General features: G+C 35.5%; 1 protein-coding gene across 10 annotated transcripts in view; it reads right to left on the reverse strand.

The window, feature by feature from the left end:
* CEP350 (centrosomal protein 350) overlaps nucleotides 1-13,705 on the reverse strand; it is a 137,116-nt gene that overhangs the window by 59,534 nt on the left and 63,877 nt on the right. For all 10 annotated transcript variants that reach the window (XR_016392984.1, XR_016392990.1, XM_089910505.1 and 7 more), the window contains 5 exons: nucleotides 12,351-12,547; nucleotides 11,555-11,739; nucleotides 10,984-11,071; nucleotides 3,467-3,613; nucleotides 1,706-1,863 (listed from right to left, as the gene is read on the reverse strand). Coding sequence is in view for 8 of the 10 variants with exons in the window: in XM_089910505.1 (XP_089766631.1) it covers nucleotides 1,706-1,863; nucleotides 3,467-3,613; nucleotides 10,984-11,071; nucleotides 11,555-11,739; nucleotides 12,351-12,547 (775 nt within the window). In the remaining 2 variants the exon portion in view is untranslated. The remainder of the gene's footprint in view (nucleotides 1-1,705; nucleotides 1,864-3,466; nucleotides 3,614-10,983; nucleotides 11,072-11,554; nucleotides 11,740-12,350; nucleotides 12,548-13,705) is intronic.

Raw genomic sequence — 13,705 nt, forward strand, 5'->3', positions numbered from 1 at the left:
AGTCACTGAATGCTTCAAGGCCTTTTCTCAAAAGTTTACTGCAGTAGTTGACAAAGGAAGGTAGAGCAAAGATAAAAAAAATTCTAGGTCTTTAGTATTTTGGGCTCTGAGAAAATAAATAACAAAACTTAGAACAAAGTCAATAAATTCAACCTTTAACTTGTTATTTAGGGTTTTTAAAGTTTTAACCAAATCTCAAATAAACACCGTATAAACTGACTAATCTCACAAACAGAATAGGATTAGCAGTTCCTTCCATGGATGTGATTAAAATTATTAGAATATTATTCATAGAGACCAGCAATGAAGATTTTACTGGTATAGACAAGCAAGGAATTGATGAAGAAACTTCCCTTGAAGCTGTCCTTCCTCCAACATTTATGATCCAAAGGCATTTAGAGGCAGATGTAAAATGCCAAATCAGTTATAAAAATTTATGAGATAGATTATTCTGAATTCAAAGATCCCTGGAGCAATCCAGTATGTCCCACACAGGCTACTGGAAATTTTTATCAGGAAGTAAAAAAGAATTCCTATTTGAATAGTCTTAATTGGTCTATCCCATGGAACTCATACAAAAGGTACACTTACACATTTGTAACTATTCAGTTTTCACCCCCTTATATTTTTTATTTTAAAATTTTCTATTTATTATTTAAACTTATCTTCATAATCAATTTAGGTATTTTTAAGTTATCAAAGGCCAATTTTAAGTTACTGAAGTGCAATTTCAATTAAGCAATGAAGTGCCAGTGTACAACACTGTACCTATAAAAAGTAAGGTTTGACTTACAACTGCTTAACTGTTCAGAAAATAACTAAATCATAGGTTGATGTCACATATAAACATAGAGTATTATTAAATTTGGTGATGGGCAGTATACTGCCAAAGGATATCAAGATACAACTTAAGTTTAATCTGTGGTTCAAATTGCTAACTTAAAATAAAAGAGCAGTCAACAAAAATTTTAATGGACTTCTCTTCTATATTTAAAAAAGGTAGAAAATAGTCCACAAGCAGCTACTTTATAAGCGTATTTAATCAAATGTACACGCAAAGGAGTAAACTCTCATGTAAATGTCACTTGGTACGGTCAAAGCTGACACATAATTGAGCTATATCTAAGTAAGAGTAGCTTTCTTTAAAAAAGTCTTCAAAAAATAATGCTTAGAAATGTTTTAGAAGAATGGTAGACTGCCAAATCATTCAACATCCCAGGAGAATTTCAGACTTTCTGGTTTTAATTGAGCAATTCAGACCCACTCACAAGTTTAAAATTTCACTCTTCTACTTGAGTAAGCCTCACAGTTGTCAGAGTCACAGGATGAGATCTCAAGATATACCATTAAATTGCTCCCTCAAGTCAGTGGACATGTCCTCAGATTTCAGAAAAGGTAAAAATTTCACACTTACTCATAACTTTTAATAAAAGAAAGGAGAAAACGTTGTCATGGGTGTATGTGCAAATACTACTTTGGTTTTTAAAATAAGAAACCTGTCTCTATTTAAGATCAAGAAAATTTGTTTTATAAATAAGGTCTACAGTTAACTGACTTCTAGGATGACTTAATAACTCTGCTAAAATGCAACTGAATCCATAAAATATTATGTTCTATCAATCTAATCTAATGAAATACATTAAAAATATTATTTGTTGCTACTACTTTCAGTGTAAATAGGAGATATTTTTTTTAAATGAATTACTTTTCATCCATGCGGCTTCTCATTTTCTTCAGTTTCTGCATAATGCTGCTAGTTTCACTGCTGGAGATTGAAATGGGGGAAGGACTGCGGGTCTCCAAGTCAGTTGGAGCAGGACTGGTTGCCTTATTATCCTTTGTATCATCATCACTATGAGAGTCCTGCAAACAATAGCGGGTAGTAAAGTATTATAATTATACTGGAATTTAAGATCTCAAACTGATTTAAACACTGTCATTTCAAAATTAATTTATCTTCAAAACAGTATTTGTAAAATAGCTGAAATTAAGGTATTACTTAAAGGACAAAATTATATCACACAAGTAAAATGTATATACATGTACTTATATAGTCCCTAGATTTGTTGCTTAGGAGCAACAAAACCTGAATAGCAGTGAGCATGCTTAGCACCAGATCTTGATTTCTAAATAACTATCCTCTTTGGAGAAACAGCTGATTCCAAGGCAGAGGCAGGGAAAGTAAAAGATGACCCTGAAACATCTTGTTCCAGAAAACATGAAAGTGCTCAAAGACTGATGGGTACATGTCAAAAGGACACAGAAACCTGCTTGAAGAGGCTCCTAATGGCCCAATTTGAGAAAAAGTGAGCATCAAAACAAATGATGATAGTAACAGATTATAATGCTGAGTAAAACACAAATCCGTGAGTCCATACTGATATAAATAAAAGGATAAATTTAACTTTGACAAAAAAAAAAAAAATTTAACTTTGACGAAGAACAGCAATGTATGTAGCTTCAAAATACCTTCATGCAATGCACTTATTAATTACAAAGAGAAAGAGAGTAACTATACAGTGAAGTATGGTAGATGCCACCTTAATCAAGTGTTCGAGTTAACATCATCAGTAATGAGATAAATCAAAATCAGGTGCCACCTGATTGAATGCAGAGAACAACACAGCATCACTTCCGTGATATTCCTGCCAAAGATGCACAACCTGAATCTAATTATGAGGAAAGATCAGACAAACCCAACTTGAGGACCATTCTACAAAATATCTGGCATGTAATCTTCCAAAGTGTGAAGGTCATGAGAGTCAAGAACTTTTCCAGACTGAAAGAGATTAAAGAGATAATGAAAACTAATGTGTCAATATTAATTTGTTGGTAACGTAACTCTCGACTGAGAAAATCAAAGCCCTTTGTACTGTGTTTGAAATTTTCTATAAATCTGAGACTGTTTCAAAATTTAAAGTGTATTTTAAAAATCAAAGCAGTGAATATTAAGAGGTTTATTTAACTGTATTGCTATATAGGCTGAGTTTTCCAACACTATATTGACACTTTACAGTATTTCAGAATAGGTCCAAATTTTGTTTTTGTCTGAATATCTCCTTTGAACCTTGTATCATTATATTAGGCATTAGAGAGCTGACAAAAGTTTTATGTAAAGAGCAAAAATAATTAATTCCTCCCATTAATTCTGAGGAATATATATTGATATTGATATTTGGATTGATAAGCAAAAACAAGGCTCTCTGTCCCAACTGAATTTATAAATGGAAAACATTTTTAAACTAATATATGAAGTACATGTCCCTTTCAAAACTTGAATATCCCATGAGAGTAAAAAAAAGACTCACTTTACATAAAGGCACATACATAGAACTTTATCCTGGTGCATTACTGTATCACAGAGCTAGAATGAACACACCCACCATATTAGAAGATGAGGTAGAGTTAGGTATTAGCAAGCAACATGAGGCAGAAAACAAATTAATAATAATTTCATGTAATTTACCAATTTATTCTCCCCTGCAGACTTCAACTTCTCCTGAAGTTTTATGGTGGTCTGTCGGATCCTTTCTATCTCCTCCTGCTGTTTAAGAATCAGCTGTCTTTCCTTCCGAGCTGCCTTATTGGCTTCCTGAAGACGTTTAATTTCTGCCTAAAGTTTAAAGAGTTAGGAGAGGGATTGAAATTTGGAGGAGACAAGTCCAAAATAATATTTTAAAAAGAAAATCCAATCATCACATATATCAAAAATAAATACATATAGCATTTCAAGATAAAAATAATACTGAAAAATTTTTAGGCGGTGGAGGAAGAAAAAAAAGTCACATAACTCCATCACTCTAAAATAATTTAACATGATTCCTTAATTCAATTATAATTACAACAGACTGATAATTTCATATCCCTTTTTAAAACTTAACATACCCCTTTATATTTTTCCATAGTGCCATTTAGTCTTTACATTTATTTGTTTAATAACTGCATATCAAGTAAACTAATTAATGTAACCATTATTCTATTACTAAACTCCATTCCGAATAGTGCTTTAATGCCTATAAATTGTTTCATACTATGGATTAGTTCTTTAGGAGAGATTCCAAAAAGTAGGACAAACAAGTCAAAGAGAATGAATGATTTTATGGCCCTTAGAATAGTTTCTAAAATTGCTTTCAGAAAAGAATTTTCTCCACATAAAATGCCACCAGAAACATTTAAGACTACATTGCACCAAACTCTCTCCACACAGAATATTACTGTTTTCTTTTGCTAATAGTGGGCAAAAAGTGATACACTTCACTGTTAATAATAAAATTTAACAGACTGTCCATTTTTTTCATAAATTTGTTGTAATCTGTTTTCTTGTCAATAAAGTAAGCATAATAAAGATATTAATAACTTGTTACAATTTATTTAAATTTTAAAAAGAGATCTTTTAAACTATCTGAAAATGCAGAAAAGTGCACAATAAACATCTAATTCCAAAATCCCAAATTAACAGTTGTTAATACTGTCATATTTTCTCTTAGTCTTTAATTTCATAAAGAAATAAAAGATTACAGATAACATCAGTCTACAATTCCCTGCTCCAACTCCCTAGAGGTAACCACTATCATGGTATATATCCTTCCATGGTATACATCCTTTTAAAATTCTTCTACAAATATTTGTACTTACCTGCAAAAAAATATATACTGTTTGGTTTGTATGTTTTAAAATATTTTATAAGTTATATCATACATATATTTTTTCAATCTTGCTTTATTTACTAAACATTGCTTTTATGTGTCTCCATGTTGATTTGCCCCTAAATGCTGCATAAATTTACACTGGAAGTATACAGATTTCATGTATCTATTACCTCTATGGTTAGATAAGGTTGTTGTCTACTATTACAAACAATACTATAATCAATAGCCTTATACTTTTTGTCTACTTGGGCACGTGTATGAATTCCTCTCAAGCACCAGTTCTCGAAGTATGGTCCAAAGACCCTGAAGCTTCTTCTTCTGAAGACTCTCAGGGTCAAACTATCTTCATAATACTAAGACAAGACATTATTTGCCTTTTCACTCTCATTCTCTCATGAGTGTACAATGGCATTTATTCACATTTTGAAGAAAATAACTATATTTTTCAAAACAAACAAAATTAGTGAAAATAGTATGTAGATGTTTGCACACCTCTTTACTGTCTGGCTTGGTTTTTTTTTTTTTGGTTTGGGTTTGTTTTTTTTTTTAATTGAAGCATAGTTGATTTATAATACTGTGTTAGTCTCAGGTGTACAGCAAAGTGATTCAGTTATACACTAATTTTTTTTCAGCTTATTTTCCACTACAGGTTATTACAAGATATTGAATATAGTTCCCTATGCTATACAGTAAATCTTTGTTGCTTATCTATTTTATGTATAGTAGTTTGTATCTGTCAATCCCATACTACTAATTTATCCCTCCCCACCTCCGTGGCTTGATTTTTTTTAAATAACACGCATTGCTCATTTGGAAAATGTTTAGTTCACTCAGTTATGCAGATCTTCCAAATGTTCACATATTTCATTATGCAATCCCCCCAAATCACATTTATTAATATCACTGTGATCTCGAAAAAACTTCTTTAGTATTAGGTGGTAGACAGAAATTTTTCAAAATTCTGACATTTGCTTGAAAGTTTGAACCTTATCATTGGCAACAAACACTGTCAATTGCCTTCTTTGAAGTGACAAGCACACTTTGTTCATTTCTGAGAAAATGACTGTCAAATACCCTAATCTGAACAAACATAGTTTGTCTCTGAATAACTCTTTCAAGTAAAAATGGTATTCCATGAAAAATATCTGGCTAGCTCAGCTTGCAATTCAAACTATACAAATGCTTTCCCATGAGTTAATCACCTTCCTCTGGTATCTAGGAAAAGTGCTTAATTGTGGGCTTCCCATTCCTGTCACGGAGAATATGAAAACAACAAGTACTCAGAGGTCAACACAATAAAATTAATAACTTTTACTACTTAATCAGGACATTCTTTAGTAGAACTAGATTTTTTTCGCTGCAAGTATGTGGCAGTGGAAGATATAATGACTACTAGCAGTTTCGTGCCCCTGCCCTGATCTGTGCTAAGGCACCAGCAGTTTTACCACCATTGTTTTTGCACCATTTAGTGCAAACGTCAACACATAAAAAGGGCAAATTCACATCTCACTATCCTTATGAAAATAGTTTTGATCTCCCTGACCCATGAAAGGGTCTCAGGAATCCCCAGAGCTCTACAGAACACCTTTTGAAAACTGCTACTAGCTTAGGCCTGAGTTTCTAAACCAATTAATGTATAATTTCACCCAATCCAAGCTTAGAAGAAAGAAAAGATTTTTTTCAAGGGGTTCTAAGGGGAAAGTGTTTGCATCTCTCTTAAGAATAAGCCATAAGGTTGTACAAGTAAACTGCTCACTTTAAAATGGTTAATGGTGGGATTTCCCTGGTGGTTCAGTGGGTATGACTCCGCGCTCCCAATGCAGCTGGCCCGGATTCAATCTCTGGTCAGGGAACTAGATCCCACATGCATGCTACAACTAAGAGCCTGCATGCAGCAACTGAGAAGCCCACATGCTGCAACTAAGACCCAACACAGCCTAAATAAATAAATATTTTAAAAATAAATAAATAAATAAAACGGTTAATGGTATATTCATTTAAAAATGGTTATTTTATGTGAATTTCACCTCAAAAAAAAAAAGAATAAGGAAAATATGTTCCTGTTGGATACAGCTGTGCAAAGATATGTGGCCAAATTCCTCATAGCCATCTCACTACATGTCAAAATAATCCCTACTGATACAACTGCAGTAAGTATCTCAGTACCTATATCCTCACACTCTGGTGCCTTTACTCCTACAGGGCAACTTTCTAGGGGTAGCTGTGAGACAGGCCTGGGACCTGGGAACCTTTGCTACAATGCTGCAAAGCTTGCACCTAGACACCTCTCCTTAAGCTATAAATACAAAGAAACTATATGGGACCAAAAATAAATGCTTGCACGCTAGGGCAAATTCTGGACCCAAAAGATACAAAGAAACCAAAATAACCAACTGCCACTTTTGAAGAGCCTGGAGCAAAAGCAGGGTGCTGCACATGCCCCCTGCACACAGCACCACCTAAGGGGTGGGCAAACCACCTACGCCGCCCCTCCCTCCCGACCCCTGGACACACCCCTACCCTCACCCCACATAAGGAATCAGCTCCCTGGCCCTCCGAAAGCAGCAAGCAAGCAAGGGAACCTATTGTTTGTTCTCACTCCCCCCTGCTGCAGCAGGGGCCCCAATAAAGCCTTGCCTGAATTTCTTGTCTGGCCTCTGATCAATTTCTACTGATTAAGGAGGCCAAGAACCCTGGTCTGTAACAGCTAGCTGGATCAAAGAATACTTTTTGCACATTTACTTAAAAAGCATTCTGGCCTCCCATAAACATAGCATGCAGAAAAATTAGTCACTCAAACCCCCACCACTGGGATTGAACAGTTTGCCACATTTGTTTCAAATCTCTGTTTCAAAATTAATTCATTAGAGAGAAAACTAAACTCTACCCCAATCTCTTTTTCCATTTTCCTCTCCAGAAGTATATCATCCCTACCATGTGCTGTGTACTTTTGATGCATGAGTGATTCCATGGAACATATATTACTAATTGGTGACTTTTAAAAATTTACAAGAATGGTATCATATTGTACATATTCTTTTGCGTCTTGTTTTTCTGTAATAACTAATATTATAATTAAAAAAAAAACTTTTCACCTCACTGCATGGCATGAGGGATTCTTAGTTCCCCAACCGGGGATCAAACCTGTGCCCCCTGCAGTGGAAGCGCCGGGTCTTAACCACTGGACTGCCAGGATAGTCCCAATATTATGATCTTTGATAAGACCTACTGCTGTCCTGTTCAATACAGTAGTCAACAGCTACATGTAGCTATTTAAATTGAGATTAATTTTAAGTGAAATTAAAATTTCAGTTTCTTGGTTGCACTAGCCACATTTTAAGTACTCAAAAGCTACATGTGGGGACTTGCCTAGTGGTCCAGTGGGTAAGACTCCACGCTCCCAATGCCGGGGGCCGAGTTCCATCCCTGGTCAGGGAACGAGATCCCGCATGCATGCCGCCGCTAAGAGTTCGCATGCCACAACTAAAAAGATCCCGCGTGCCACAACTAAGACCCAGCACAGCCAAAATAAATAAATAATTTTTTTTAAAAAAAGCTACATGTGGCTAGTAGCTACTGTATTGGATAGCAGAGATACAGAACATTATCATTATTAAACAGTTCTTATTTTAATGCATTCTTTTTCCCTGCAGTGTTATATTTTCTTGTAGAAATATGCCCTGGTTCAGCTATTCTCTTACTGAAGAAATAGTTTCCACTTTTCCCTATATACTGTAAAAGCTTCTCTAGGATATTTACCAACACATAGAAATGCTGAGTCATAAATTGTGTCTTCAATTTACCTAGTTATAGTCAAACTGCTCTGAAAGTCGTTACACCAGTTAACACTCCCACCAGCTACAGAGAACTGCAGTGACAAAAACTGAAGACCCAAGACAGTTAAGTCTTAAACTTAAGTCTTAAGACTTAAGCCTTCAAACTCTGTCTTCACCTCAAAACATCCACCAATTCTAAAGCAGCATAGGCAAAAAGGCTAAGGAATTAAGCCAGAAACCTCTCAACAGCAGAGCAGAAATCCCCAACAGTCTCTTGTGCTGGTAAAAACGGTTAACCTGGTTTTCAACGGAAATCCCTTTGGGGTCACAACCAAGTGTTAATGCAAAGCAGAAGTAGACTGAGGTTTACCAAGTCCGCAACCCAATGCCAACCCAGCTCAGCCCCTGAGTGGAATAAAGTGAACAGCTGACCACTCTAACTGCATAGAAAAGGATAAATCCTCTCTAGGGGAAGATAACATCATCTGGAGCCTTTGCAGTTATTTATACAGTGTCCAGCACTCAATAAAAAAAATTACTAGGCATCTTAAGAAAAAGGGTCATATGATAATAAAAAATAAAAACAGACAATAGTAGCGGACACAAAGATGTCCAAATGATAAGAGTTAGCAGATAAGGAAGTTAAAATAACTATGAATAATGTGTTCAAAAAGTAACAGAAAAAGGTCAAAAAACAGATGAAAAGGTAGAGAATTTCAACAAGAATTAAAATCTATAAAAAAGAACAAAACAGATATTATAGAACTAAAAAAGAAATCAAATTAAGAACTCACTGGATAGATTTAACAGTACACATCACGGTGCAGAAGCTATAACAAATTCAAAGACAGGTCAATAAAAACTTTCTAAACAGAAGCACAGTGGTTTTTTGTTGTAGTTGATGATGTTGTTGCCATGGTTGTTTTACTGTTTTAAAGAATGACATTAAAACAAAACAGGGGATTCCCTGGTGGCGCAGTGGTTGAGAGTCCGCCTGCCGATGCAGGGGACGTGGGTTCGTGCCCCGGTCCGGGAAGATCCCACATGCCGCGGAGCAGCTGGGTCCCTGAGCCGTGGCCGCTGAGCCTGCGCGTCCGGAGCCTGTGCTCCGCAACGGGAGAGGCCACAACGGTGAGAGGCCCGCGAACCGCAAAAAAACCCCAAAACAAAACAAAAACAAAACAGAGCAGAACAGAGACATGGTATATTGTCCAAAGGTCTAACGTTTGTCTACTTGGAGCTTCTGAAGGAAAGGAATGAGAGAATAGGACAAAAGCAACACCTGAAGAGATAATTTTCAAAAACTGATGAAATACTACAAACAACAGATTCAAGAAGCTCTGCAATTCTAAATAGTATCAGTGCAAAAGAAACCACACCTAGGCAAATCATAGTAAATCTACTGAAAAATCAAAGACAAATTTTTGTTTATTTTTCATTTTTATTTTTCGGCCATGCCACGCAGCTTGTGGGATCTTAGTTCCCCAACCAGGGATTGAACCCGGGCCCCGGCACTGAAAGCACCGAGTCCTAACCACTGGACTGCCAGAGAGTTCCTCTTAGGACAAAGTTTTTAAAAAAATATTAAGTAATATTCCAATATATAACTCAAATGATTAAGTTCACAGATCATCCAACACAATAGCTAGTACCTGAAAACACGTCAATAAAGGAAAAGAAAACTAGAATCTATTAAATACTTACCAGGCAACGTGAAACAGATTTTACATATGTTACCTCATTTAATCCTCACAACCACCATATGAAATAAAATCTCACTCCAACAGATAAGGAAACTAAGTCTCAGAGAGTTACTTAAACTTGACCATGAATACGCATTTGCAACAGACGAAGCTGGAATTCAAATAATAACAACTAACATTTATTGAGCACTTACCTTTGTGCCAAGGTTTGTTCTAAGTTATTATATGTATTAACTCATTTATTCCTCTTAACAACCCTACAAAGTATGTTATCATTATTATGCTTGGTTTATAAATAAGGAAACTGAGGAAAAGAGAAGTTAAGTAACTTTCTAAGATTATAAAACTAAAAATTGGAAGGTTTGGGATCTGAATCTAGGCAGTCTGACTCTAGAGCCTGAATTCTTAACCACTACACCATGCTACCTCTCCAGGATACAAATGCCACGTCTTTCTGAGTCCATTAAGCCAAAATATTTGTCAATTTGTAATTCATATGTCTTGAAAATCTGTTTGGAGAAACAGTAACTAAAAAATTAATCCAATTAGACTCACAAACATCTTAATTTTAAAAATATGCATATCAAAGCACAACTTTATTTTACATAGTAAATGAAGGCAGAAGGTCTTACTCTATATTGTATTCAGTTAGCAGTGAAACACAACCTTAATTTAGGAGAAATACAATAGGCCACTAAGCAACTTCTGTAATTATAGTAGTAGGTATCAACAGTGGTAAATATCAACTAAATCTCCTTTAATGTGATAGTAAGAAAAAGATCAGGCAAAATAATAGATTCCACAATCTAACTTGTCACCTTACGTTCTCTTAAAGGAGTGTTTTTCCTAACATACCTTTTCTTGCTGCAACCTTAAGAGCAAACCACGTTGTTTCTTTCGGAGTGGGGGCATTTTATCATCTTCTCCTTTATCTCGTAGATGTCTGCAATTATTCCCATTGAGACAAAGATTAGATTAAATTTCTATTCTAATGTCAAGAGTTCTCAACCACTAACAAATCTCTAACCCATTTAGCATTTTCAAATGTGGAAAACAGTTGCTGCATGCAGCAACTCCTAACCCAACAAATATTTTATTGGATATATGATACATGCAAACCCTAGACTATGTCCTTTAAAGATAAAATAGCTTTGAGAAATTTATAACATAGTAAAGGAATTAAGTATAAAATAACAATATAAGAGTCAGTTAACTGATAAAAGAGAAATGCAAAGAAAATGTTATATGTTTAGGATGTCTTGAAAGCAACATGATTCAAGGATGACTGCTGTATTTCTAGCTTGAGAAACTGGGTTGATCAAATTAAATTAGATGAGGAAACAAAAACATCTCTAAAAACAAGGCATTTCCTTTTCATGAAAGGAGAAATCGAACAGTCAAAACTATGTTCACTGAAAGAACTTACTTTTTCTGATGCTCTAGCCAGGCTAACTCAGCTTTAGTTTTCTCCTTCAAGGCCTTTTCACGGAGACGCAGGAGTGAAGACTGGTGAGCTGCTCTCATTTCCTCTTCTTTCATATACTGTCTAACCATCTCCATAGTAAATTTAGAAAAGCTGTCTTGTCCTCCTGAGAATGGCATGCTCAGCTCCTGAGTTAGAGAGTTTATGTCGTGTTTATCACCATCTAAACCTTTTGGAACTTAATTAACTTCATTAAAAGAGGTATGCACTTATAAAAATAAATTATGTATATAAAAAGGCTGCCAACCACGTAAAAGAACATTCTTCAAAAAAAAAAAGGCATGTGAAAGCCAGTAACATTCATCTGCTAATTTATTCACCCAATAAAATTTTAACAAACAACTACTGTAAGCTAGGTATTGTCCCAGGGGTGTAAAACTGGGTAAGGATTTGCCCCTGTTATTCAAAAGGCTTACAATTTAATAAGAAGAAAGATATAAATGAAAAATTTTAAATGGAATACAGTGTTGTAAGGGTAAAGTAAGTGAAAAAGCTAGACATAACTTTGGCTCAGATCCTCAAAAGCCTTACATATCATTCCAAGGAATAATTTGTAAGCTACTTTATAAGGAAAGCAAAGCCAGAATCTATACCAAAAATATAACATAAAATTGATATCTCAGGAAAATCATTCTGGTAGCTGACAATTGAGTTCAAGTACAAAATAATTCCTCATACCTTTGAGAGAACACATCCACAACTATTTATGAAGTATCTCCACAGGTAAACTGAAACACACCTTGGCAGAGGACAGTGTAGTCTTTTCTGGGGAAGTTTCTTCATCAGAGTCATCGTGATGGCCTCTTTTCTTTTCCATGTTAAATCTGCGATGACTCTCAGAAGGTAGTAAAGATCGAAATGATCTTTCTTCTATTTCATCTTCTGTCATGGATTCATCAAATTTCAGGGAATATTCTGTTGCAACAGAAGTTGAATCTATAATAAAAGAATATGGAGCAAGTAGATTTTATCATTATAACAGTTTTCAGTAGATATTCAATTAGTAGCCCTGAATAGCTTCCAATTTTTTTAGCAATTATGAATAATAATGCCACAAATATTAGCGTATAGATTTTTGTGTGGACATAAGTTTTCAGATCACTTGGGCAAATACCTAGGCATGTGATTGCTGGGTTATTATAAAATGCTGTGTAAATGTCTTCCAGCGGCGCTGTGCCATTTTGCATTCTCATCAGTGATGAATTCAAGTTCCTGCTGCTCAGCATCCTTGCCACCAATTTGTTGTTATTTTGGATTTTAGCTATTCCAATAGGCAAGTTATAGTATCTCATTGAGATTTCTTTTTTTTTCTTTTTTTTTTTTGCGGTACGCGGGCCTCTCACTGTTGTGGCCTCTCCCGTTGCGGAGCACAGGCTCCGGACGTACAGGCTCAGTGGCCATGGCTCACGGGCCCAGCCGCTCCGTGGCATGTGGGATCTTCCCGGACCGGGGCACGAACCCGTGTCCCCTGCATCAGCAGGCGGACTCTCAACCACTGCGCCACCAGGGAAGCCCTCTCATTGAGATTTTAATTTTCACTTCCCTATAAATATATGATATTGAAGACCTTTCCCATGTCTATCTGCCATTTGTATATTTTCTTCAACGAAGTGTGTCTGTTCAGCTCTTTTGCGTACTTTTTAATTGGGTTGCTGATTTTCCTGATGAGTTTTAAAAGTCCTTTGTACACTCTGGATGTAAGTCTTTTATCCAACGTGATTCACAAATATTTTCTAACAGTCTGTGGCTTTTCATTCTCTTAATAATGTCTCTTACAGGGCAGAAGTTTTTAATTTTTAACAAAGTGCACCTTATCAATTTCTTCCTTCATAGATTGTACTTTTGGTGTTGTACCTAAGAAATCATTGCCAAACCAAAGTGACCTAGATTTTCCCGTTTTCCTCTTCATACGAGTTTTTCAATGTTTTAATTTCTTTGGATTTTGGTTGCCCCATGAATTCTAGCCACCTTAGCTTTCTTGAAAGATAGGCGTGTTCACAGCTGGATAGCTCTATTGTCCCATCCCACAGAATCCCAGAAGTCTGAAAGCTTTCCTATATTTCATCCTGTCTCTTGCCCTTTAGTCCAAACTGG

This window comes from Delphinapterus leucas, chromosome 1 (assembly GCF_059928025.1).
Source record: "Delphinapterus leucas isolate spDelLeu-1000000601 "Yukka" chromosome 1, BTC_Dleu_Yukka2, whole genome shotgun sequence".
Lineage (NCBI taxonomy): Eukaryota > Metazoa > Chordata > Mammalia > Artiodactyla > Monodontidae > Delphinapterus > Delphinapterus leucas.